General features: G+C 45.7%; 2 protein-coding genes across 4 annotated transcripts in view; both read left to right on the top strand.

Moving 5' to 3' along the window:
- Positions 1 to 26,038, top strand: part of ELF1 (E74 like ETS transcription factor 1) — a 104,204-nt gene that overhangs the window by 7,283 nt on the left and 70,883 nt on the right. The gene's annotated exons all lie outside the window — the stretch shown is intronic.
- LOC122931434 (lamina-associated polypeptide 2-like) lies at positions 2,452 to 4,047 on the top strand. The gene is made up of 2 exons (XM_044285507.1): positions 2,452 to 3,021; positions 3,101 to 4,047. Exon 2 carries the CDS (start codon positions 3,181 to 3,183, stop codon positions 4,045 to 4,047), a length of 867 nt encoding a protein of 288 aa, XP_044141442.1. The 5' UTR covers positions 2,452 to 3,021; positions 3,101 to 3,180.

Raw genomic sequence — 26,038 nt, forward strand, 5'->3', positions numbered from 1 at the left:
TTTTTTTTTCTCTTTGCGGGCTGTTTTTTTTCCGTTCCATTCATTTCAATGGTTCCGCAAAAAAAACTGAATGTACTCTGTATGCATTCCGTTTCCGTATTTTAGTTTTTCTGTTCCGTTGAAAGATAGAACATGTCCTATTATTGCCTGCAAATCACGTACCGTGGCTCCATTCAATGCATCCGTATGTCTTCCGTATCCGTTCCGTTTTTGCGGAACCATCTATTGAAAATGTTATGCCCAGCCCAATTTTTTTCTATGTAATTACTGTATAGGCCATACGGAAAAACGAAATGGAAACACAACGGAAACAAAAAAAAAACCGGAACAACTGATCCGTGAAAAACAGACCGCACAACACTAAAATAGCCATATGGTAGTGTGAAAGAGGCCTAATGCCGTGCAATCCTGTGAAAGGAGCAATGTCCATAATGGGAAATCACACTTCCACCTGAAATGTGTTTCCCGCACTGGACACGCCCACCTGAAATTGTCCTATGATATAATTAGCATTTCGCTAAGAGTGCGTTCAAATGGCTAAAATCCACAACATGAAATCAGTAGCTGAAAACTGGTCGTCTTCTAATTTGGCGGTGGTTTTGGTGGAGTTTTTACAAGCATTTTAGAAGTTGTTATTCAGTGAGGGTTTTTTTTCTGTTTTTTTTGCTTCCCCATTGACTTCTTTGGAATCCACAATGTCACTTCTCAAATCTTTTTCAAATTGTCTACTGTAAAAACTGTACCATTTCTACAAGGTGTGCCCCGTGTCAAGTTTTTTTCATTGAAGTCAATGGGAAACCATTGATGGAGTTTTGAATATTGATTCAGCAGCAGAAAAATGCTGGAACATTTTTATATGTGTGAACATGCCCTAACAGGAAATTGGAACCAACGGGCTACATGTTAGGGCCTGTTGACATCTTCATTGTTACTTTACTTTCTGCAATGGCAGACGTATGCTTATACAGTGGCACACGTCTGAGGTTTCTTTGGGAACTAGGCCACGTTAATACCAGTGTAAAGGAAAACTGGTCTAGTTACTATAGCAACCAATTGGATTCTACCTTTCATTCTTCAGAGCTCCTTTGGAAAATGAAAGGTGGAATCTGATTGGTTGCTATGGGCAACTAAGCCAGATTCCCTTCACACCGCTTTTAATAAATCTGCCCCAGTGTGTTTAGCCCCCTGCTGGGCCTTTCTATCAGGGCTGAGGTGAATGTACCACCGCAGTATATGTCTGAATACTGTTTTCAGGGATTCAGACGTATGCCCCCTGTGAAAAGCCTTAGGCCTCATGCACCCGACCGTTGTTTGGGTCCGCATCCGAGATGCCGTTTTGGCGGCTTGGATACGGACCCGTTCACTTCAATGGGGCCGCAAAAGATGCGGACAGCACTACGTGTGCTGTCCGCATCCGTGGCTCCGTTCCGCGGCCCCACTAAAAAAAATGACGTCCTATTCTTGTCCACGCTTTGCGGACAAGAATAGGCATTTATATTGCCGGCTTCTGTTTTTTTGCGGACCGCAAAAAACGGCACGGTTGTGTGCATGAGGCCTTACTGAATGATCAGCCAGCCACATCCTACAACAACCGAAATAAGCTGGAGTCAACAGCAGCCAGTATTTTGTGCAAGCACAGGCAAATGGGCGCACCCTTCAGCCCTATAATTTACCTCATGGCTGTAAAGAACTATTATTTCTGCAATATCCTTGCTTTTTATGCAATTCTCGGATGTAGACTTTAAAGTAAGCCCAGACTTGAGCTTCGGTAGTAGGGATCAGGTCCATGCAGGATTTTGGCACAGACTCCCATTCCGCTCTTAAACAAGGATCAATATGAATTCATTTCCTGTTTTGCACTTTTTCCCTTTAGCGGGGATAACTCATCATAGTGGGTGAGACACTGGTAATCATCTGTAGGCTGACGGCATTAGATCGTGTCCCACCTCAAACTAGTAAATGTAATGAAAACTTACTCTAATAGAGTTATAAAACTTTTTCATCCGATTCAATTGTATGTTTCGGTTTCTCAACATTTTCATGACCTCCGCTTGCTGTCAATGGCTTAAAAGCCTCCCATGACCACATCCAACTCACACAGGAGCAGGGGTTTGCGAATTTCAAGATAACGGCCTATGCCTAAGGCCTCATGCACACGACCGTGCCGTATTTTGCGGTCCGCAAACTGCCTTCTGCGGAACGGGTGGCCCATTGTAGACATGCCTTTTCTTGTCCGCAGAACGGACAAAACTGCCGCTCGGATGCGGACCAAACTGCGGTCGTGTGCATGAGGCCTAAGGGCTCATTCACACAAACGTATTTTCCAGGACGTCCCTCCATGACAGCACCCATGGAGGTTGTCCTATTGGTCTCTGTAGGGACAGGAAGCGAGAGAGATTAAAAGGCCCCCACCCCTCCCACTCTCCAGTGTTCTTCCTGTCCCTACAGGGATGGGAGCCGAGAGAATCTTTTCCCTGCCCTGGGAATCTATATGGGGCCGAGCCTGGTCGGGGGGGTCTCCCTCTCCTCTTCAGGCTCCGGGGGCCCTAAAAGCTAGCACCTCTCTGGGTAGAGGTCCCCTGGCTTCCCCAGATACCTTCTTTTCTGGCCGCATCGGCGAGGAGCTGAGAGCGGTCGGGAGCGCTGTGTGGTGGCCGCGGTATCAGGGAGCCGAGGCCGCTTCTTCCGGGTTCGGGAGCTCTGGGATCGGCTGCGGCTCCTGCGCTCGGCGCTCCTCCCGTTCGGCGTGCAGCCCATGTGACCGGAAGTGCGGGTCACATGGGCGAAAGAAAGATGGCGGCGCCCAGGGAACGCCGAGCCCGGCGGAATGCACGCAGGGGGGGTCGACTCTGCATGGCATTGAGTCCCCCCCCCACCTGGAAATAAGGAGGCGGAGCCGCGCGGCAACGGGTGGACCAGGTAGGACTTAAATTGAATGTCAGTTTGCTGTCCAGGTGTGGTATGGAGGTCCAGATGTCAGCTATGCAGGACACTAGCGCAGACATCCCTACCCCGAGTCATGTAAGTAAAGTGAGATGTATCCAGGTCCCTCTCCTTTATTCCTTACGCTGGGCTAATGGTCTCTCTCTCTTCCTACCAGGGGGAGAAAGACACCACGGGAGAAGATATTTCTTCTCACAAGAAGATCTAGATCCCCTCCTGTCGGCTGTAAGACAGACTATGGATATAGAGGAAGAGGAACAGACTCGCTCGATACAGGACGAGATGTTCGGCGGCTTAAAAGCTAGGAAGAAAAAATTGTTCCCGGTGAACGAGAATTTGAAGGACCTAGTCATAGACGAATGGGCTGACGCCGATAAGAGATTGTATATACCGCGGGAATTTAAGAACAGGCTTTTGTTCAACCCGGAGGACACAAAACTGTGGGATGTAGTCCCTAAAGTCGATATCCAGGTGGCGAAGGTGGTAAAAAGAACCACCCTCCCCTTTGAGGACTCAGCCCAGTTAAAGGAGCCAATGGATCGGAAGATCGACGGTTTGCTCAAAAGAGCATGGGAAGTTTCGGCCAATAGCATTAACACCAATATTGCTGCTACGTCCGTGGCCAGATCTCTGTGTCTTTGGGTGAACCAGCTGGAAGAACATCTTAGGCAAGACACCCCTAAGGAAGAGATCCTGGCGTCATTACCCCTATTTAAGATGGCTGCATCCTTTGTAGCAGACGCCTCAGCGGAGTCCATAAGATTTGCAGCAAAAACAGACTCCCTAACCAATACGGCAAGGAGAGCCCTGTGGCTAAAACCCTGGTCGGGGGATATAGCCTCCAAGAATAAACTATGCGCCTTACCCCTTAAAGGTTCTCACCTCTTTGGTCCGGTACTGGATGAGATCCTGGAGAAGACAGCGGACAGAAAGAAGGGGTTTCCGGAGGAAAAAGGAAAGAAACCTTTGCCCTTTCGTAAGACAACCAGCAGCTTCCAGGGCACTCCCAGAGGTAAAGGGAAGACTGGAAGGTGGAGCTACCCCAAAGGGGGAAAAGGTCGAGGTTTCCTTTTTAACCCCAATTCCAAGCCTGAGAAACAATGACGCCAGGCCAGTAGGGGGCAGACTCCAGTTCTTTTGGGAAGAATGGACCAGGATAACCAAAAACCAATACATCCTGGAATCCATCCGAACGGGGTTCAAGATAGAGTTTCGCCTTCCTCCTCCTCATCTATTCCAGACCACAGTCTTTCAATCGACCTCTCTGCAGGACCAGCTCCTGACGGACATCCAAAAACTTCTGACTTTAGGCGCAATTGTACAAGTCCCTCCTTCAGAGGAGTTCAAAGGTCACTACTCAAAACTCTTCCTCATCACAAAACCAGATGGCTCCAAGAGAACCATCATCAATCTGAAATTTCTGAACAAATGGATAACACATCATCATTTCAAGATGGAATCAATAAAATCTGCAATTCCGTTGATAAGCCCAGGGGCGTTCCTATGCACCCTGGATCTAAAGGACGCATATTATCACGTCCCCATTCACCCTCATTGTCAGCAATATTTGAGGTTCGCAATCAAGAAGGACGGAAGGATTATGCATTTTCAGTTCCAATGTCTCCCGTTTGGAATTTCATCAGCCCCACGCATCTTCACAAAGGTAGTGGCGGAGATAGTTGCCTATCTAAGACAGAGACAGGTAACTATAGTCCCCTACCTAGACGACTTTCTGCTTGTGGCAGACTCAGAGGAGGAGTTAGAGCTTCACAAAGGAAGGACTCTATCTTTACTCACTCGTCTAGGATGGAAAATAAACCTGGAGAAATCGGACCTACAACCAGCAACGCAAAAGAAGTTCCTAGGAACCCTCCTAAATTCCGTGACCCAATACTCTCTTCTTCCCCAAGACAAGCAGGTCAGCATAAGGGAAAGAATAAGAGCCTTCAAACTAAAGAAAAAACGGACTCTGCGGGAAGCCATGCAGGTCCTAGGACTGATGACCTCATGCATCACAACTGTTCCTTGGGCCCAGTTCCATACAAGAACCCTCCAGGCGGAGGTCCTCGCTTCTTGGGACAAGGACCACAGATCACTAAACACCAAGGTATCTCTTTCAGACGGGGCGGTAAACTCCCTCTCCTGGTGGTTGGTAACAGAAAACCTGTCCCGAGGAGTTGCCTGGAACACGATACCGCTCAAAACATTAACCACGGACGCAAGCAGCCATGGTTGGGGAGCCCACCTAGGGGACCAGTTCTTTCAGGGCAGTTGGTCCGACGCAGACGCCCTAAGATCCTCAAACTACAGGGAATTGAAAGCGGTCTGGGAGTCCCTAAGAGCGGCAGAACATCTCCTCATAGGTCATCATGTCCGAGTGCTATCGGACAACATAACAACAGTTTGCTACATAAAAAGACAAGGAGGGACGAAGAATCCTCATCTCCAGGACCTAGCGAATCTCATCTTCAGCTGGTCAGAGGAGAAGATCTTGTCCATTTCAGCCACACACCTGAAGGGATCTCTCAATTACACAGCGGACTTTCTCAGCCGACAATTAGTCAGGCCAGGGGAATGGAAGTTGAACCAGGAGGTATTCCAAATGATTTGCCAACAGTGGGGGAGACCTCAAGTGGATTTATTTGCGTCCAGCAGAAATACTCAGCTGGACTATTTCTTCTCGCTAGACCCAAGAGGAGGACCACTGGCGGTGGATGCTCTTTCCCAACCTTGGGATATGAGCCTAGCCTACGCTTTTCCCCCACTTCTCCTCATACCGCTAATCCTGAAGAAATTGAGAGGGTGCTCATCCACGCTGATCTTGGTAGCTCCAGCTTGGCCCAAGAGAGCCTGGTTTTCGGTTCTAAAGACCATGTCCATCAGGGAACCAATAACCCTTCCAAGAAGACAAGACCTACTATCACAAGGTCCTCTGTTTCACCCCAACCTGGACAAACTGAACCTTACAGCGTGGATCCTGAGAGGCAAACCTTAAGGAACAAGGGACTCTCGGACAAGGTAATTTCAACTTTACAGAGCTGCCGCAAACCTATTACAAGAGCAATATACAACAAGATTTGGAAAAAGTTCTCATCCTGGTTGTCACAGAACCAGGCAGATGCCAGATCCCCCACGGTGGGTTGTATTTTAGAGTTCCTTCAGGAGGGGTTTGATGCAGGTCTGAAACCCAGCACACTCAAAGTACAGGTCTCGGCACTCAGCTGTTGTCTCGATACTCCCCTTGCAGATCATAGGTGGATTAGAAGCTTTCTAAAAGCAGCTTCCAGATTGAGGCCCACTTTGAGACAGTCGGTTCCCCCCTGGAGTCTGAACGTAGTTCTAGAAGGATTATGCGATCCTCCGTTTGAGCCGATTGGGCAGATATCCGAAAAATTTCTGTCTCTCAAAGCAGTGTTTCTTCTGGCTATAACCACAGCCCGCAGGATAGGGGAAATCCAAGCCTTGTCAATTAAACAACCTTACTTAAGGATTTTGGATGACCGCATAATCTTGAAGCCAGACCCAGCCTTTCTACCTAAGGTGGTCTCTGCTTTCCATAGAGAACAAGAGCTAACACTCCCTTCATTTTGTTCCCTCCCCAAAAATATACAGGAGGAAAGATTCCAGAGGCTGGACGTTAGAAGAGCAATCCTGGCCTATCTGGACAGAACCAGTTCCTGGAGGAGATCAAGTAATCTGTTCATCCAGTTCGGTGGGAAGAATAGAGGCTTGAAGGCCTCAAAACAGACGCTGGCTCGGTGGATTAAGGACACCATCAGAGAAACATACAGGCTGCAAGAAATAGCCTGCCCTTTAAATCTGAAGGCACATTCCACGAGAGCAATGGCAACTTCCTGGGCCGAAAGGGCCGACGCTACAATTGACCAGATTTGCAAAGCGGCAACCTGGTCTAGCTTCCTGACTTTTGCCAAACATTACAGGCTAGACGTTTTGGCCGGACAGGACTTGGCCTTTGGGCGGAAAGTCCTTCAGGCAGTAGTCCCCCCCTAGGAGATTCAGTTGTTAGTTCTCCATGGGTGCTGTCATGGAGGGACGTCCTGGAAATACTGGTTTAGTTTACCGGTAAATCCTTTTCCAGGAGTCCGACATGACAGCACCCTGTACTACCCTCCCCGTTATGCTGGTTCCAGCCTTGTAAGCAGTGTGAATATAACATTGTATTAATAAAGGTGTTGGATCCTATCCGGTGTAGTAATTTGGTAAAACACTGGAGAGTGGGAGGGGTGGGGGCCTTTTAATCTCTCTCGCTTCCTGTCCCTACAGAGACCAATAGGACAACCTCCATGGGTGCTGTCATGTCGGACTCCTGGAAAAGGATTTACCGGTAAACTAAACCAGTATTTCTTTCCGCTTCCATTCTGTGTTTTTTTTGCGGACCGTATGTGGAACCATTCACTTCAATGGGGCTGTAGAAAATACGGAAGTTACTCCGTGTGCATTCAGTTTCTGCTTGTCCGCATGGCTGTACCGCAAAAAAATTGTGCATGTCCTATTATTGTCCTGCAAATCATGGTCCGAGGCCCCATTCAAGTCAATGGGTTCGCAAAAAATACGAAACGCACACAGAACACATCCCGTATGTCATCCATATTTTGCGGATCCATACTATAGAAATGCTATGCCCAGCCCGTATTCCTCATGTGTTTGGTGATTAATATAAATTACTGTTTCCGGTTCCAATCCACAAAAAACTGATCAAATACGGAAACCATACGGATATGTTTTGTGCAATAATGGAACGGAAAAGGACTTAAATCAGAGAGAAAAAAAACTCACATACAGAATGGATCCGTGAAAAACGGACCGCAAAACAACAACGGTCGTGTGCATGAGCCCTAGGTCTCATGTGCCATCAATGTGCGATTGAGAGGAGCCTGACCATTGGAACTCTCCTTCACATCCATTGACCATTTAGTGGTCCTTTCCCATTGGCAGCTCAGCTGCCCCTAAACCAGGACCGATCAACGATATTGCATGTGGGTCGAAACACGTACAGTATATCATTTTTTTTGCATGCATTAAAGAGTTTTCTGGGAGTAAAATATTCATGACGTATCCTCAGGAAAGGTCATCAATATCTTATCGGTGGGCTAATTCCCAACACCCTGCCGATCAGCTATTTGAAGAGGCCACAGCACTCATAGGCAAGCGACGTCATGTTCATCAGTCCCATGGCCTAGACGCAGCTTTTAGTTCAAGTGAATCGGCCTGGGCTGCAATACCAAGCACAGCCACTATGCCACGAACAGGGCTGTGTTTGGTAAACTGGAGAGAGATAGCAGCTCTTACCAGCCTCTGAACAGCCAATCGGTGGCGGTGCCGGGTGTTAGACATCCACAGCCGATCGGTGGGGGTGCAGGGTGTTGGTCCCCTGCCGAACAGCTGAGGATGGACCATCATTTTGAAAAAGCTGGACACCCCTTTAAGAAAATTCATCCACACGGTGTGTAAAAAAAATCTGCAATTGACATGTGGTGCAGACTTGAAATTTGCAGCAGGTGAATTGATGCTGTAGATTTCACTTTACAATGTCCAGGGTGATATCCACAGCCATTTCTACTAGCCGCCTGTAATTCATGTGATCATTGCCACTGCAGACGTTCTCGCTGTATGTCCCATGTGAACATACCCTAACCCTGGGTTCACACCTGAGCGTTCTGAAAGGAGCGCTCAGTATGCGCGATTGTACCGGCGTTTACAATCGCGCATACAGAGACAAGCGAACACCCATTGTTGCGCGTTCCCGAAAGTCTATGTACGGGAACGCGCGACAAAACGCCCCAAAGAAGCTCAAGAACTTTTTTGAGCGTAGGGCGTTTTTCAGCGCGTTCAAACTCGCTGTAAAACGCTCAAGTGTGAACCGGGGCCATAGGGAAGCATTGGTTTTCATGTGTTGAGCGTTTTGCAGCGCGTTTGAACACGCTGTAAAACGCTCAGGTGTGAACCCAGCGTAAAACCTGCTGCTGTGATCCACGGATCATATATGACACCATGGGTCAGCCACCTTCGGCACTTCAGCTGCTGTGTAACTGCCTCCCCCAGCATGCACACTTGCTGTACTGGTTTTAAAACTCAGATAAAAGTGAATGGAGCATTCTGGGAGTTGTAGTTTAAGTGCTGGAGGTGACTGACTCCTGTAATAGATGCTTTTTATTAATGGAGTCTACTCTGGACATTAGCGCATTAATACATACAACTGGAAAAATATCAGTTTTTAAAAGATGAAACCAGGATGAGGTTGTTTTTTCCAACTCCTCTGAATTTCACATCAGGAAATTCGGCTGAGATACCTCTGTTGTGCGGTTCCTGAGAGAAATCACTTTTTATTAAGGCTACTTTCACACTTGCGTTTGGTGCGGATCCGTCATATATCTGCACAGACGGATCCATTCAGATAATACAAACTTCTGCATCTGTTCAGAACGGATCCGTTTGTATTATCTGTAACGTAGCCAAGACTGATCCGTCTTGAACACCATTGAAAGTCAATGGAGGACGGATCCGTTTAATATTGTGTAATAAAAAACTGATCCGTCCCCATTGACTTACATTGTGAACCAGGACGGATCCGTTTGGCTCAGTTTCGTCAGACGGACACCAAAACACTGCTTGAATGGAGACTGAACTGATGCAAACTGAGCGGATCCTTATCCATTCAGAATGCACTAGAATGCAAACTGATCTGTTTTGGACCAATTGTGAGTGCCCTGAACGGATCTCACAAACGGAAACCAAACCGCCAGTGTGAAAGTAGCCTAATATCCAAGTTAGGTATTTGGTTCACCAAGGAGTTGTCCTGAGCCCCTCCACTCTATTAGAGCCAGGACGAGGCATAGTGGCCCTGCATTGTAGTTTACACTACTGGCTCATACACAGTGCATCTGCCTCTGCTTTCCAAGCAATGCAGATTACTGCGCATGCGCCACTCCACCTGCACAAAGTGAAGTGTCTCGTCTTCTGGGTAGTAGATTTGCACTGCTGGGGACGCAGAGGCACATGCATTGTGAGATTGCAGGGCTGAGATGCCGGGCCCTGCCAATTTAGGGGACGGGTGGACTTGGCTGTAAGTGCAAAACGGTGGCGCTCTGGTGCTCCAAGGGGCTTGGGCAAATGCTTCAGTGCACCAAAGACCTAATTGACATATTTATTGTAATTTTTCTCAGGAACAACACAATGGAGTAACATAAATGAGGTATCGGTTTACTAAGCAGGATCAACCCTTGCAAGTATTAAGTCTGGTTTAATAAGGTTAATCCTGCTGACAGACACTTTTTAAAGCTACTCCGTAAATGACAGACTATGATAAAATCGGATTTGTCACAAAAAAACGTAATGAAGAGATATTACAAAGATGACGGCTGTGAATGAGGTGGAGCTTCAGGTTAATACAGGGAGCAGGTGCGTAAGGCCTCCAGTGGTGGAGAGTGAGAATGCGTTAGGCCTCTTTCTCACGAGTGCGTTTTCCGTCCAGTTGCGATGCGTGTTGTGGACGTAGAGCATCCGGACTGACTCCTGATCCAGTCATCTAAGTGGGTCTGTGCACGAGTGTTGTTTTTCACTGATCGTCTCAGGAAAAATTGCAGCATGTTCTGTATTGTGCGTTTTTCACACAGCTCCGGCTCCATAGAAATGAATGGGGCTTGTGAGAAAAACGGAAGGTATCCGGGTGCAGTGCGTTTTTCACTCATGGTTTCTAGGAGATGTTGAGTGCTAGGGCTCATGCACACGACCGTTGGCTGTTTGTGTCCGGCAAATTGTGGATCTGCAGAACACAGGTGTTGACCGTGTGCATTCCATTTTGCAGAAAGGAACGTCCAGCCCCCATAATGTGGACAAGACTAGGACATGTTCTGTTTTTTTGCGGGGCCTTGGAACGGACACAGGTGTGCTTTCCGCATCTTTTGCAGCCCCATTGAAGTGAATGGGTCCACATCTGACCTGCAAAAAATGCGGATCAGATGCGGATGAAAAATAGGATTGTGTGCACGAGACCTTATTCTTCAGCTTTTCTTCAAACTCTTGAAAAACGCATCAAAAATTGATTGTATCTGTACAGGAAAAAAAAATGGAAAACTTTTAACAGGTTTGCAACAAACTCTGAAGCAACGTGAAGAAAAACTTTTTCACTGACAGAAGTTGACTGTTCACTGACGAGTGAAAGAGGCCTTCTTCTTTACAAATGTCGCCTCCTTGCATCGCTGCTGTCTGTCAGGTCAGTGGTTTACCAGGGAAGTCTAGGGACTTTCCACACCTTGTGTAGAACTGGTGGCCTATTCTACATCAGGACTGAATGTATGCTGCTGCCACACAGGCCTCAGCCACTTCCTGGAAACCATCACTACCACTCGATGACATGTCTTCTGAAAATGAGCCCACACAACACTGTCAAAAAGTATTTGACCCCTCTACATATGTCAGATTCTTGCATCTTTGTCACACTGTATGTTTTCTCATTTTTAAATATTATATCATACATTTTAATACATAAATATTAATAAACATATTTGTATAATTTTTTTTATTCTTAGTGAAATTCTCTCTAAGGGTACTTTCACACTAGCGTTTTTCTTTTCCGGCGCTGAGTTCCGTCGTAGGGGCTCAAATCCGGAAAAGAACTGATCAGTTTTATCCCCATGCATTCTGAATGGAGAGCAATCCGTTCAGGATGCATCAGGATGTCTTCAGCTCAGTCTTTTTAGAAAACCGTAGCATGTTGTATTTTTACCTCCGGACAAAAATCCTGAACACTTTGACTGAATGCCGGATCCGGTCTTTTTCCCATTGACTTGCATTAACAAGTGTGTTCATGCAAACCGGCGCCGTGTGTTCAGTCAAACCGGATCCGGCTTTTGCATGTTAAACCCGAAAAAATGTGAAAAAAAAGTTAAAGTCCATAAATGGCGGATCCGGTTTTTCCAATGCATTTTTTCATTGTGATCAAAATCCGGATTCAAATGTCATCCGTTTTCACACGTTTTTCCGGATCCGACGGGCAGTTCCGGTGTCGGAATTGAACGCCGGATTTAAACAACGCTAGTGTGAAAGTAGCCTAATTTAACTGGATGCTTTTGTTGTCCAGGCCGCTCATGACAGAAGCAGTAAGCGGACTCTCAGGTGCCGGCTTGTAGGAGACATTCGGTCAAAGTCCATAGGTCATGGGGGTAAATGTGGGCGGAGCGGAGGTTGCCTGTACCGGAGTAGCTGCATCTATTAACCCTTTATGTAGACACACTGATGCCTTGTTTGATTGAATATAGTTGAAGAAGTGAGCTCTAATATTGTCTCGTCTGTTGCAGTGTGCACAATTTGTGTTGAACTTATTTTGCTTACTTCACAAAAAGAGTTTATCCTGGACTACAAAATTGAAGGATAGGCTATCAGCGTCAGATTGGTGGGGGTCCGACTCCCTGCAGAACAGCTGACTGAAGAGGCAGCAACCCTCCAAAGAGCCCAGTGTCTCCTTCGTTTACATTCAAGGGGAACTCTGTCTCCTTATGGAGGTGTAAGGAGTCTTATAGGCCAGGCAGTACTCCTGTGGGCAAAAAAGGTGTGCATATTAGCTTTCTTTTCAAAAAGAAAAGAAAATGGAACCTCTGATGCCACCAGATGTAAGGTAGTTATCCTAAAAGCCAGTAGGCTAACCTTGAGACATAAATTGGGTAATAGCTTAGGCTGCTTTCACACAGTTGGTGCGGATCCGTCTGTTCAGATAATCCAAACGTCTGCATCTGTTCAGAACGGATCCGTTTGTATTATCGGAGACGGATCCGTCGTGAACACCATTGAAAGTCAATGGGGGACGGATCCGTTTTCTATTGTCATAGAAAACTGATCCGCCCGCATTGACTTACATTATGTGTCAGAAAGGATCCATTTTGCTCAGTTTAGTCAGACGCCTCCAAAGCGGAATTGAGATGGAACGGAGGCAAACTGATGCATTCTGAGCGGATCCTTTTCCATTCAGAATGCATTAGGGCAAAACTGATCCGTTTTGGACCACTTGTGAGAGCCCTGAACGTATCTCAAACGGAAAGTAGCCTGAGTCAGTACATTAACAAGGCACTTACTAATGTATTGGGATTGTCCATATTGCTTCCTTTGCTGGCTTGATTCATTTTTCCATCACATTGTACACTGCTCATTTCCATGGTTACGACCACCCAGTAATCCAGCTGTCGTGGACGTGCTTGCACACTATAGGAAAAGGCGCTGGTCCCTCTGGTGGCCGGGACCACAGGAGTGTGCATAGACCAGTGTTTTTTTCTATTGTGTGCAAGCACGACCACCGGCTGGATTACAGGATGACTGTAACCATGGAAACGAGCAGCGTATAATGTGATGGAGAAATGCATAAAGCCAACAAAGGAGGCAATATGGACAATCACAATACATTAGTAAGTTACTTGTATTAAAGGGAACCTGTCACCTGCAAAACGCATATTAAACCGACCACAGTACCTTACAGTATCCCCCAGTGTGTTGCTAATCATGTTTTTCTTTCCTCTTTGTGTTTCTTCATACTTATTAAAACAGCGTTTTTAACATCGGTTGGCGCTGTCTCAGAGTCAGGCTTGAAGTTGAGGGGGCAGCAGCCTCCTTGCTTCAAGTAAAGCTAAGCCCGCCCCTTACCCCTCCTCTCTACAATTAGATAGACGTGATGCCGGGATCGCGCTCTTCTAGCGCATGCACTTTACGCTGCCTGTTACAGCACGATCCTCACTCACCCGCCATTAAAAAAAAAAAGTTCAGTTATTTTACATAATTTCTTAGTCTCACAAGGGAACGTGAACCGATAGTTAAACAAGCACATAATGCACTTTACAACCCAATAAGTGCAGTGTATTATGTCTTTCCTTTTACATAAAAAGGCAGCCTAATAAACCCTGCAGGGTGTAACAGGCTTCTGTACATGGTAGACCTGGAAGCCATTCTCGTGCCTCCAGCTGCCATAACCACTATCAGCACCCCACAGTTGCAAAATGGAGGGGATATGGAGATGTCACAGATTATAGGGGAAGGGAAAACACCAAATACACACCACAACAAATGGACAACAATCTAGGCCTCGAAAGCTAAGAAAGAGGGATGGTGACCACCTAGTGATCCCTAGGCCTTTCCCTAACTCCTGCCAGTATGAGCAGATCCTGATGGTGGAAATACTCATACACCGGATACCTAAAGCCCTGCTAAAACGGACGAGCCCTAGGATAGGTAGCAGGGAATGAGACAGCTGGTTCCTTCCAGAATGAAGGAACCTGCGTCTCCCTGAGGCCTAGAAACACACTCCAGATAATAAGAAACGGCGAAGGCAACAAGAACTTGACTTAGAGATGTATCGAGAAGCATCAGATCTAAGACAAACCAGCACCAGCAACTCAGAGCAAAAAAAACTATCAACCGCATGGTCAGCAGTGTGAGGCGGATCTAAATAGTCTCATCACTGATAACAAGCGGCACCTGAGAAGAGGTGAGATCCTGACAAACAACAACATACATAGAGGAAAACGGAGAGACCTGTGCAGCAAGTCTATTGGATCTTCTCACCCCTCTAACATAAAGGACTGTGACAGGGGGACAGAGGAAGCCCCTCTACTGAGAAATCGCTTTGGGTATGGCTACAATGTGACTTCTACTGTGACAATTGTCTCGTGCCCATGTCGCACCCAAAATGTTTTTTTTTTTTCATTGAAATTTTTTGTGATTCACCTGTCGTGGTCTCAACAAACGCGCGAGTTGCACTGCAACCCTATTCATTCCTATGGAAGCTCTGCTACACTGCTGTACATACTTGGCGCGCAATATGTGTTGTGCCCAAAATCGCTGTGTAACCTTACCTTTAGATGGCATGGTCGCTATATACTCCCCTCTCTGTATTGTTTTTCTTTCTTTATTTCATTTACAGTTCTTGGGATGGAAAAAAAAAAAGAACCGTGCAAACACTGTCAAAATGTGATGTATGAACTGGGCTTAATGATTCCATTTGATGCTTTGTGCTGATTAGGTAATGAATATCCATGTCAATCGGGCTCCCCACTATTCCTTTCATTATCTGTCAGGTAGTGCTTACATCACCCTGGATTCTGTCACTACTTTGTTCTTTCCTGAGCTCTCAAAGTTAAGAGATCCGAGTTTTGTAAAAGTTTGATATATAATAGAGATGTTTTTAATAGATGGGAGGGGTCTTAGTGTTGATACCCCCTCCGATCACTAGAATGAGGGCTTTTCGGTACTCTGATATTGAATTCCTATCCTTGGCTCACAATCGGCTGTGCTTGGTACGGAAACTGTCTCATTCATGTGAATTGCTGGAGCACCGCTGCACCTTCACGCTGCTGATCAAGTCCTGCAGGTAAGGCTAGGTTCACATGTACAGGCAGGAGCGTCCGTCTCAGATTCCGCCCATAAAAAAGGACAAAAATGTAGTCTGGAACAAAGCAGATATCTACGCCGGAAACCCAATGGACCCCATTATATTGAATTCTGGAAATGCCAATATGCCGGACAATAAAACGCTGATCTAAACCTAGCAGACTCCCACTGATCAGATGTGTATGGCTTAGGCCCCTTTCACACGAGCAAGTTTTCCGCGCGGGTGCAATGCGTGACGTGAACACACAGCACCCGCACTGAATCCTGACCCATTCATTTTAATGGGTCTGTGTACATGAACGTTTTTTTTTTTTCACGCATCTGTTCTGCATTGCATGAAAAACGCCGCATGTTCTATATTCTGCGTTTTTCACGCAGCCCTGGCCCCATAGAAGTGAATGGGGCTTTAGTGAAAAAAGCATTGCATACGCAAGCAAGTGTGGATGCAGTGCGTTTTTTAACTGATGGCTGCTAAGAGATGTTGTTTTTAAACCTTCAGTTTTTTTATCACGTGCGTGAAAAACGCATCAAAACGCATTGCGCCTACGCAGAAAAAACTGAACGCAATCGCAGGCAAAACTGACTGAACTTACAAAATGGTGAGAGTTTCACTGAACGCATCCGGACCTAATCCGTCACGCTCGTGTGAAAGAGGCCTTAGGGTTAGGCCTCCAATATTTCACTCCTGGAAACGCTTAAAAGGTAAAGCTGATACACAGTGCTGTCAGATAGCTAGTGATACTTGGAAGTCTGTCTCAGAAATAAGTTTTCTGGGCAACTGAAACAGCATGGTTTGTTTTTGTGCTTCTGATATCTCATTAAATGCTCAGAAATGTGTTAAAGTCTCAGCCACCCACGTCGATAAACCCTAAGGTTGGGGTGTGTGCAGTAGTGTCATGCAGTTTTCCACTGAAACATGGTCACCGTTTTTGGGCTAAGCATACACATTAAACAGCTGAATGAGCGCTCTTGGCCATCAGCCATACCTCCCGACTCACCCATAGACATGCACTCTTGGCCTGGCAAAGCATCCATGTACTTTCAGTGGGGAGGAGGGAGTGAGCCACTGCCAAACACCTCTAGCCCGATCCTTCTTTCCAACTGCAGCAGTCTGGTGACCCTTTATACATATTAGATGGACGGTCAATATTTACCCTGGTCGGGCACCTTTAGGGTATGTTCAAATAGGATGTATATGCTGCAAATTTTACTCTGTGGAAGGGCAGGGGGAAAATGCACTTGTAATATCGGATTTAGATGTAAAATCACGGCAAATTCTGCTTTGTAAAATCCATCTCTTGTGGTCGTATCCTTAGGGTGTGTTCCCACGCTGCAGGGTCAATGGTGGAAAATATTCAGCATTTACAGTAGATGAAACTCATCTGCATGTTTCTGAAAGTCTGCTGAATCCGTGTGCAAATTGACCTGCGCTAGTGGTGTGGCCCTGTCGTGAGTATTGTCTTAAGGAGGATGTGCAACATATACATGACTATTCAGGATCCACGTGTACAGATCCTGAACATAGTAATGCATTCCTGTGGAGGTATACAGGTTTTTACTGAACTATATGGACCATGACAGAGTTCCATATTGAACTGTCTGTAGGCTAGTACAGTTGGGGGAAGAAGTATTTGATACACTGGCTATTTTGCAAGTTTTCCCACCTACAAAGAATGGTCTGTAATGTTTATCGTAGGTACACTTCAACTGTGAGACAGAATCTAAAAAAGAAAAATCCAGAAAATCACATTGTATGATTTTTAAATAATTTGCAGCTTAATGCTAGAAATAAATATTTGATACAATAGAAAAACAGAACTTAATATTTGGTATAGAAACCTTTGTTTGCAATTACAAACGTTACGTCAAACGTTTCCTGTAGTTCTTGACCAAGTTTGCACACACTGCAGCCGACTCCTCCATACAGATCTTCTCTGGATCTTTCAGGTTTTGGGGCTGTGGCTGGGCTAAATGGAGTTTCAGCTCCCTCCAAAGATTTTTGATTGGGTTCAGGTCTGGAGACTGGCTAGGCCACTCCAACTCCAGGACCTTGAAATGCTTCTTACAGAGCCACTCCTTAGTTGCCCTGGCTGTATGTTTCGGGTCATTGTCATACTGGAAGTCCCAGCCACGACCTATCTTCAATGCTCTTACTGAGGGAAGGAGGTTGCTGGTCAAAATCTCGCAATACATCGCTCCATCCATCCTCCCTTCAATACTGTGCAGTCATCCTGTCCCCTTTGCAGAAAAGCACACCCAAAGTATGATGTTTCCACCCCCATTCTTCACGGTTTGGGGCAGTGTTTTGGGTTTGTACACATCCTTCTTCCTCCAAACACGGCCAGTTGAATTAATACCAAAAAGTTCTATTTTGGTCTCATTTGACCACATGACCTACTCCCATGCCTCCTCTGAATCATCCAGATGGTTATTGGCGAACTTCAAATGGACCTGGACATGTGCTGGCGTGAGGAGGAGGACCTTACGTGCCCTGCAAGATTTTAATCTGTGACTGCGTGGTGTGTTACTAACGGTAATCTTTGAGACTGTGGTCCCAGCTCTCTTCAGGTTTTTGACCAGGTCCTCCTGTGTAGTTCTGGGCTCATTCCTGACCTTTTTCAGAATCATCCTTGCCCCACGAGGTGAGATCTTGCTTGGAGCCCCAGACTGAAGAAGATTTTAGTCATCTTGTGTGTCCTGTGTTTCTTCTGTTTTTTAATAATTGCACCAACAGTTGTTGCCTTCTCGCCAAGCTGCTTGCCTATTGTCCTGTTGTCTATCCCAGCCTTGTGCAGGTCTACAATTTTGTCCCTGGTGTCCTTAGACAGCTCTTTGGTCTTGGCCATGATGGAGAGGTTGGAGTGTGATTGATTGTGTGTGGACAGGTGACTTTTATACAGGTAATGAGTGCAAAGTAGAAGGGCTTCTTAAAGAAAAACTAACAGGTCTGTGAGAGCCAGAATTTTTGCTGGTTGGTAGGTGATTGAATACTTATTTCATGCAATAAATGCAAATTAATTATATTAAAAAAAAACATACATTGTGATTTCCTGGCTTTTTTTTATTTTTTTTCCGATTCTGTCTCTCACAGTTAAAGGGGTTCTGCACTTTCATTTAACTGATGATCTATCCTCTGGATAGATCATCAGCTTCTGATCGGCGGGGGTCCGACACCCGGGACCCCCGCCGATCAGCTGTTTGAGAAGGCAGCGGCGCTCCAGGAGCGCCGCTGCCTTCTCACTGTTTACCGCCGGACCGCCCGCCCTCTGACGTCACGACTTGTATCAACTAGAGTGGGTGCGGCTAAGCTCTGTTCATTGAATCGAGCTTAGCCGCGCCCACTCTAGTTGATACAAGTCGTGACGTCACTGGGCGGGCGGCCCGGCGGTAAACAGTGAGAAGGCTGCTGCGCTGCTGGAGCGCCGCTGCCTTCTCAAACAGCTGATCGGTGGGGGTCCCGGGTGTCGGACACCCGCCGATCAGAAGCTGATGATCTATCCAGAGGATAGATCATCAGTTAAATGAAAGTGCAGAACCCCTTTAAACATTGTTTCATTGGTCAAAGGGGAAAAAGAGATGAGAAACAGAGATAACACTATTAACATGTGCACCACATTGGAATGGCGCCACATGGCGTCTATTCTAACAAGAATACTGCATACGTCATGTGTGACACTTCAAGGAGGTGCTTCTCTATAGGCAGTGAATAATATGTATTTATCATCAACCCATATGATTGGCTTATGCATTCCTCCACAGTCTATACACTTCCCTTGGGACACCTGTACAAAGGTGAGAAACCAGACACTGGCCACAGCACAGCTCTTTGCCCCCCCCCCCCCCCCTCTCTTCTCCACTCTTGAAACAAAGAGGCACTTGTAAAGAGAAGAAGTTAACCAATTACTGTCCTAGAGATACAAAACATAGAATAAAATTCACACATCTCTATCTCTGGGGTTATGACCACCCTGCAATCCAGCAACGGTGGTTGTGCTTGCACACTATAGGAAAGTGCTCGTAACCCCTGGATGTGAGCCGAGTATAATGTGATGGAAAAATGAAGCAATCCTAATACATTAGTAAATTCCTTGTATTAAGTTTCTCTACATGATAAATGTCATTTGCTGAAGTGAGACGACCTGTTTAATATCACAGCTAGTATCAGTATTAGGCCTAGCATTGCAGTGTATATATGTGCATAGACGTGGCTGTGTGTCCTTGTCTCATTGTATTACTAGACTGTGGGCACATGGCCGGCATTCACCAGATCACACGGTTACTGATAACAGAAGTGCAGTTCTTTAGAAAGGGCAAATGGAGAAGTTGCCCCAAATGTCACTGCTTATTTTCAGATAAGCAGCACTTTGCTTCCCCACCCAGACAAGCAGATGAGGCGGCAGTACAGCAGTCCCATATCTAGTCCAGGATCTGCTGGTGTTCAGTCGCAGGACACTGGAGGGCCACAGCCACTTGTCAGTAGTCGTCGAGAAACAGTCGGTACTGTTTATATGCTGGAGAAATGGATGAATAAAAGCTGGCCCAGACATTAAACTTCTGTTGGATCCGTAATCCAATTTTTCCCTCACCCCCTTTTAAAAAGAAAGAAAAATATTTCCCCGGAAATACCCTTTTAAGGTGTGGCCACATGGATCAGATTTTGCAGCTCATTTGACATAGATTTTGCTGTGGATTTCACTGTAATCATTGCAAAGTGTGAAATCTGTGATTATCTGCTACAGATCTTCTGCATAGCGTTAAAGGGGTTGTGCCAAGTCTGAAAGTTATCTCATATCCACAAGATAGGGGATGAATAATTTATCTCTGGGGATCCAACCACTGGGACTAATCCCAAGAATGAGGGTCCCATGTGTTCCCTCATCCTGAGTGGCAGGCTGAGCATGCACTGTGCCACTCCATTCATTCTCCATAGGACTGCTGGAAATAGCGGCGCACTGTACTCTCCGGCAGTCCCATAGAGAATGAATAGAGTAGCAGGGTGCATGCTCAGCTGTTCAGCTTGCCACTTAATATGGACAGGGAGACAGATGCCACTTTCTTGGGATTGGTGGGGGTTCCAGCAGTCTGATCCCCAGCGATCTTCTGGATAGTGGTGATTTAAGCAGGGCTTAAGTCGAGGAGTCTGAGTCGGAGGCAATTTTGGGTACCTGGAGTCTGAGTCGGCAAAAAATGAACAGACTCCAACTCCTACTAGATTTAAATTGGAATAAAAAAAAAGCAAGTTTAAATGTCCCAATTCACAAAAAGGTATAATTAATTACTGTATTTTTCGCCCTAGAATACGCACCTACCCATAAGACGCACCTAGGTTTTTGAGTAAGAAAATAAATATTTTGAACCAAAAGGTGTGCTTTTGGTGGGTTTTGAACTAATGGTGGTCTGTGGGTGGCACTGTTATGGGGTCATCTGTGGGTGGCACTGTTATGGGGGCATCTGTGGATGACACCTGTATAGCATTTTATCTTGTGTCATCCACAGACCCCCCCCCCCCCCCCCCCCCATAACAGTGTCCCTGTGTAGTGAATGGGGGCCGGCATCTGTTTCTGTAATGGCAGCGGGGCCCGGTGCCTGCTTCATTCATAAAGCATGATTACTAGTATGACCACTATGGGGACATTTTTTATTCTGGGGAACAATAGGGGCATTATTACCACTAAGAGCATTCTGGGAGAGAAATATTGCTATTGGTGGGACTTTTGGGAGCACTATTACTATGGGAGGACCCTGGCACAGTGTAAGCTTAGCAAAATTATTAGTAGGAAGCAATTGGCTGAAAGAAGCCATGGTGGTCAGGTCTGTGTGGTGTCAGTCATGTCTCTTTTTCTCACTGCAGCGTTGATGTCATGTCCACAGGTCACTGCTGCAGCCAGTCACTGGCCTCAGGTGCCCTTTTTTACTTCTGAGGCCAGTGATTGGCTGCACAGTGACCTGTGTGCACAGAACGTCACCACTGCAGCCAGGAATATGATATCAGCAGCGGGAAGGATCGGGCACAGTGCTGCAAGATGTAGCTTACAAAAAGGGGTTTCACTTGTTTTGCCACATTTACAGGGGCATGCCCTTAACAAATATATTAGAGATAACCAGTGGTAATATTATGTTTATACATTTGTATGACCAGCATTAGAGCGCGTTCATGCATAGTGTTTAAAGTGTGTTTTTTATCACAATTTTCCAAAGACCAAGAATAGTTTTTCCATGATTTTTCACAAATTATGCCAGAAAGCCTTATTTGAGTGTGACATGTCAACTCCCCCTTACTGTATTTAACTTTTCATGGAGGATATTGAAAAGGAAACCAAAAATGTTACAAACTAAGCACAAATATTACTGAATATAAGCTAAAATGAAATATCAGAAAAGCATTCCTTTACTTCATAGAGGTAGAAGGAGTTAATCGTGAAGATGCAGAGTTGGCAGGGTGCAATGGATGAGCTTCTCGTAAAAGATTTTGCAATCTCTTGACCTTGACTTATGAACAAAGTGATACAAGTTGTGACTATACCTCAGAACATCACAACATACAGAACAAGCGGAGTATTGGCTGCTGCCTGGTATAAAGCAGGTCATCGACATCAGATGGAAAGTAGGCAACAGTACTGCAGGCAAATGGCATTACAGGCAGCAGATCTGTCCGCGTTCAGTGTCTAAAGGCCTCCATACACATTGAAGAGAACGGCGGGTTCTGCTGAATGTCTAATGTGTGCAGAGTATTTATTTGTGCCTGATCCTTCTGTCCCGGCGGCGGCTTTCTCTTCTTCCCATTGAATGTAACTATGGATGTAGCGGAATTAACAGGCACACTTGGCGAGTTATCACATCTAGTTAAAGGGCTGTCTCACTTCAGTAAGTGGCATTTATCATGTAGAGGAAGTTAATACAAGGCACTTACTAATGTATTGTGATTGTCCATATTGCCTACTTTGCTGGCTGGATTTATTTTTCCATCACATTATACACTGCTCGTTTCCAAAGTTACAGGCCACCCTGCAAAACGGACAGGAATAGGACATGTCTCATAATTTTTGCGGGGTCACGGAACGGAGCAACGGATGCGGACAGCACACAGAGTGCTGTCTGCATGTTTTGCGGACCCATTGAAATTAATGGTTCTGTACACGGAATCAAAATATGGTCCGTATACGGAACGCAAAATACTGTCGTGTGTGTATAAGCCCTAGGGCCTCATGCACACGACCGTATTTTGTTTCCTGTGTCCGTTGCGTTTTTTTTGCGGCTAGGATGCGGACCCATTAATTTCAATGGGGCCGCAAAAAACGCGGACAGCACACCGCGTGCTGTCCGCATCAGTATGGCCGTTCCGCCGCAAAAAAATTGTGCATGTCCTATTTTTTTTTTTCTAGTTTGCGGACAAGGATAGGCATTATTACAATGGATGCCATACGGAACGTCATCAGTTTTTTTTTGCGGATCCGAAATTTGCGGACCGCAAAACACATACGGTCGTGTGCATGTAGCCTAAGGCTGAGATGCAATACCAAGCAGAAGCAGCTATACAATAAATAGTGCTGCGCTTGGCAAGCTGTGAAGAGACCTCGGCACTCACCGACTGCCTCTTCGAACAGCTGATCGGTGGGGGTGCCAGGAGCTGAACCACCGCCAATCTAATATTGATGACCTATTCTGAGGATAGGCCATCAATATCCAATTCCAGGATAACCCCTTTAACCCTGGCTACTGCCTGCACATTGTGGCATTATCTGCAATAGAAATGTGGTGTTCTTTGTAGTTGTGGAGGAGGAGCGATGCCAAGCTGTGTGAGCCTTCATAATACAGTGCGGCTTTGGCTTGGGCCTCACGCACATGACCGGATGGCTTTTTCAGTATTTTGCGGCCTGCAAAAAAAAAAAGGATCCACAAAAAATACGGATGACGTCCGTGTGCATTCCGTTTTTTGCAGAACGGAACAGCTGGCCCCTGATAGAACATTACTATCCTTGTCCGTTATGCGAACAATAATAGGACATGTTCTATCTTTGATCGGAACGGAAATATGGAAACGGAAGGCATACGGAGTGCCTTCCATTTTTCTTTTGCGGATCCATTAAAATTAATGGTACCGTATATGGAACATTAAAAATAATATTACACAGGTAGACAAGCGGACTTGCTGTAATGATGTGACACATTTAGATTTTACGTAATTGCCATCTCCTGGCATTTCCATATTTCCATAAAGGAATTCTCTGGGCAAATGCATATGCGGCGTTATGCCTAATATCAAGCAGCACCACCTCATGCCCTGCAGTGTCCCTTGTCAACATTTTTAGGCGTTTTCCCATAGAATTGGAGAAAATGGCTGAAGAAAATCATTGACTAAAAAGACGACAGATTGCAGATTTTTTTACTCTATTGTCTGAACGTAATTGAAAAAATGCTTTTACAGCTGCCCCATGGGCCATACACACAATGGTCAGGAGGGGACCTATGGGAGACTTTTCTAGGCATGCTCTGTGACCTGTGCAGGGGTCATTGTACAAGGAAAGAAGAGATAAGCTCTGACAATCACCTATTGTGAAGGGAGGATCCCATCTTATCTATACACAGAGGTGATATCATTACAGGCAGGATTAGAATGACAGATAAGCAGACAACTGCTGTAAAGTGATCTGTAAGAAGTGGCGCCTATTATTAGGCTTAGGTGGCCAGTGCAAAAACTGAGTGATTTTATGGTTTTTGTTTTAAATATAGATTTTGACATGGCAAATTAAAAATAACATCAAGCATCAAAAATTCTTTAAAAAAATGTTAAACATAAAAACGTGATTTAAACAATAGGTTATTTTCTGATGGCGCATTCTTTTTAACCATGCAAGGGTCTGTAGAAATCAATAAAAAAATAAAAATATGCAGTGGGTTTTGCCTTTGCTGGAGCCACCGTGTGTACTAATAAGGCGGATTTAGACGAGCAGATGATTGTTACAAATGGTGAAATGATGATTGCATTGCAAAATGGTGAAATCCACACAAAGAGTTGATATGCTGCAGATTTCTACATCCGCATCACAATTTTGCGCACTGAAAATAAAAGCAAAATGTACATGAGATTTGTGAAATCTCATTCACTTTGCTGGTATTGTATTACACTATGTTTTTTCCATTAAAATTGGACCTCCACAGCAGCCCACCCCCTTAACTTTGACCTTTTACAGCAGCCTTCCCCTTGACAGTGACCTCCACAGGGGCCCACCCCCTTAACAGTGGCCTTTACTGGATCAGGTTTGTGTCCTTTTGAACAGCTCACTCTAAGACAGCAGCACCGTGCTGTCTGGGTGTGAGCTGCAGGGAGAAAGTCACCATCCCACCCACCCCTGCAGCTGACAGAAGTAGATTTTTACCTTCATTTTTTCAACCCCTGTGGGCTGAGGAGTGGAGGGGGCGTGGCCTAAACAGATCGGGGCGTGGCTTAGCAGGACCTAGAAGTTGATTTGTATTCATTTTTGCAATCTCAGTCGGCTGAGGAGTAGGAAGGGGTATTGCCCAACCAGACTGGGGGCGTGTCCTTTTGAACAGTTCACTCTAAGGTCTCTTGCACACGACCGTATGACTTTTTCAGTATTTTGCGGTCTGCAAAAAACTGATCCGCAAAAAAATACGGATGACGTCCGTGCGCATTGCCTTTTTTTTGCGGAACGGAACAGCTGGCCCCTGATAATGCAGTACTTTCCTTGTCCGGTTTGCGTGTTCATCTTTGAGCGGAAATCCGCAAACGGAAGGCATACGGAGTACCTCCCGTTTTTTGTTTTTTTTTGCAGATCCATTGAAATGAATAGCTCCGTATACGGAACCCCAAAATCGGAACATAAACGGGGAAAAAAAAACGTTTGTGTGCATGAGGCCTAAGACAGCAGCAATGTATTACTGTACTGTGGCGGCAGCAGGGAGCGCACGGCGTCATAGCAACCCATGACGCCGTGCGCTCCTGCTCTCAGCAGGAATCCAGGCCGCGGTTCTACGGACCGCTCACAGCCGTGTGCATTCGGCCTGAGTGTGAGCTGCAGGGAGAAAATGACTGTCCCTTCCACCCCTGCAGCTCACAGAAGTTAATTTTTCCCTTAATTTTTTTCAATCCCCGTCGGCTCAGGAGTGGGAGGGGCGTGTCTGGGCTCTTTCCTGCCAGAGTGACTCCCCTCTGGGCACCTTACTGGCTCATTTGCATACCAAATAAACAGGATTTTCAGAGGATAGAAACATCTATTGCTGGAGCAAAGGCACATCTGGAAATATGGTACTAAGTGCTATTAGGCCATGGCTTTACTTCAAAAGTGACTATCCTGGTGACAGATTTCCTTTAAAGTTGTTATGGAAACCTGGAGTAAAACTGTAAGTGGAGGCTGGAGGACCTGCGAGCTTCTATTGGCTGATAAGGGTCATGTGACCAAGCTTCTATTGGCTAATGCGTTTTTTTTGGGGGGGGAATATCTCAGGAACAGTAAGTCCTAGAGAGCTGAGACCTGCTCTAAAACCTTCCCGGACACCTGATGTACCTGTGTGCCAAATTTCGTGATTGTAAATGCGACAGTGCGGACTCCTTCAGTGGACATACATACACTTGGCATTATATATTAGATCTATGTGTGTGTGTGTGTGTGTGTGTGTGTGTGTATATATATATATATATATATATATATATATATATATATATATATATATATATATATATATA

Source organism: Bufo gargarizans, chromosome 3 (assembly GCF_014858855.1).
Source record: "Bufo gargarizans isolate SCDJY-AF-19 chromosome 3, ASM1485885v1, whole genome shotgun sequence".
Taxonomy (NCBI): Eukaryota; Metazoa; Chordata; class Amphibia; order Anura; family Bufonidae; genus Bufo; species Bufo gargarizans.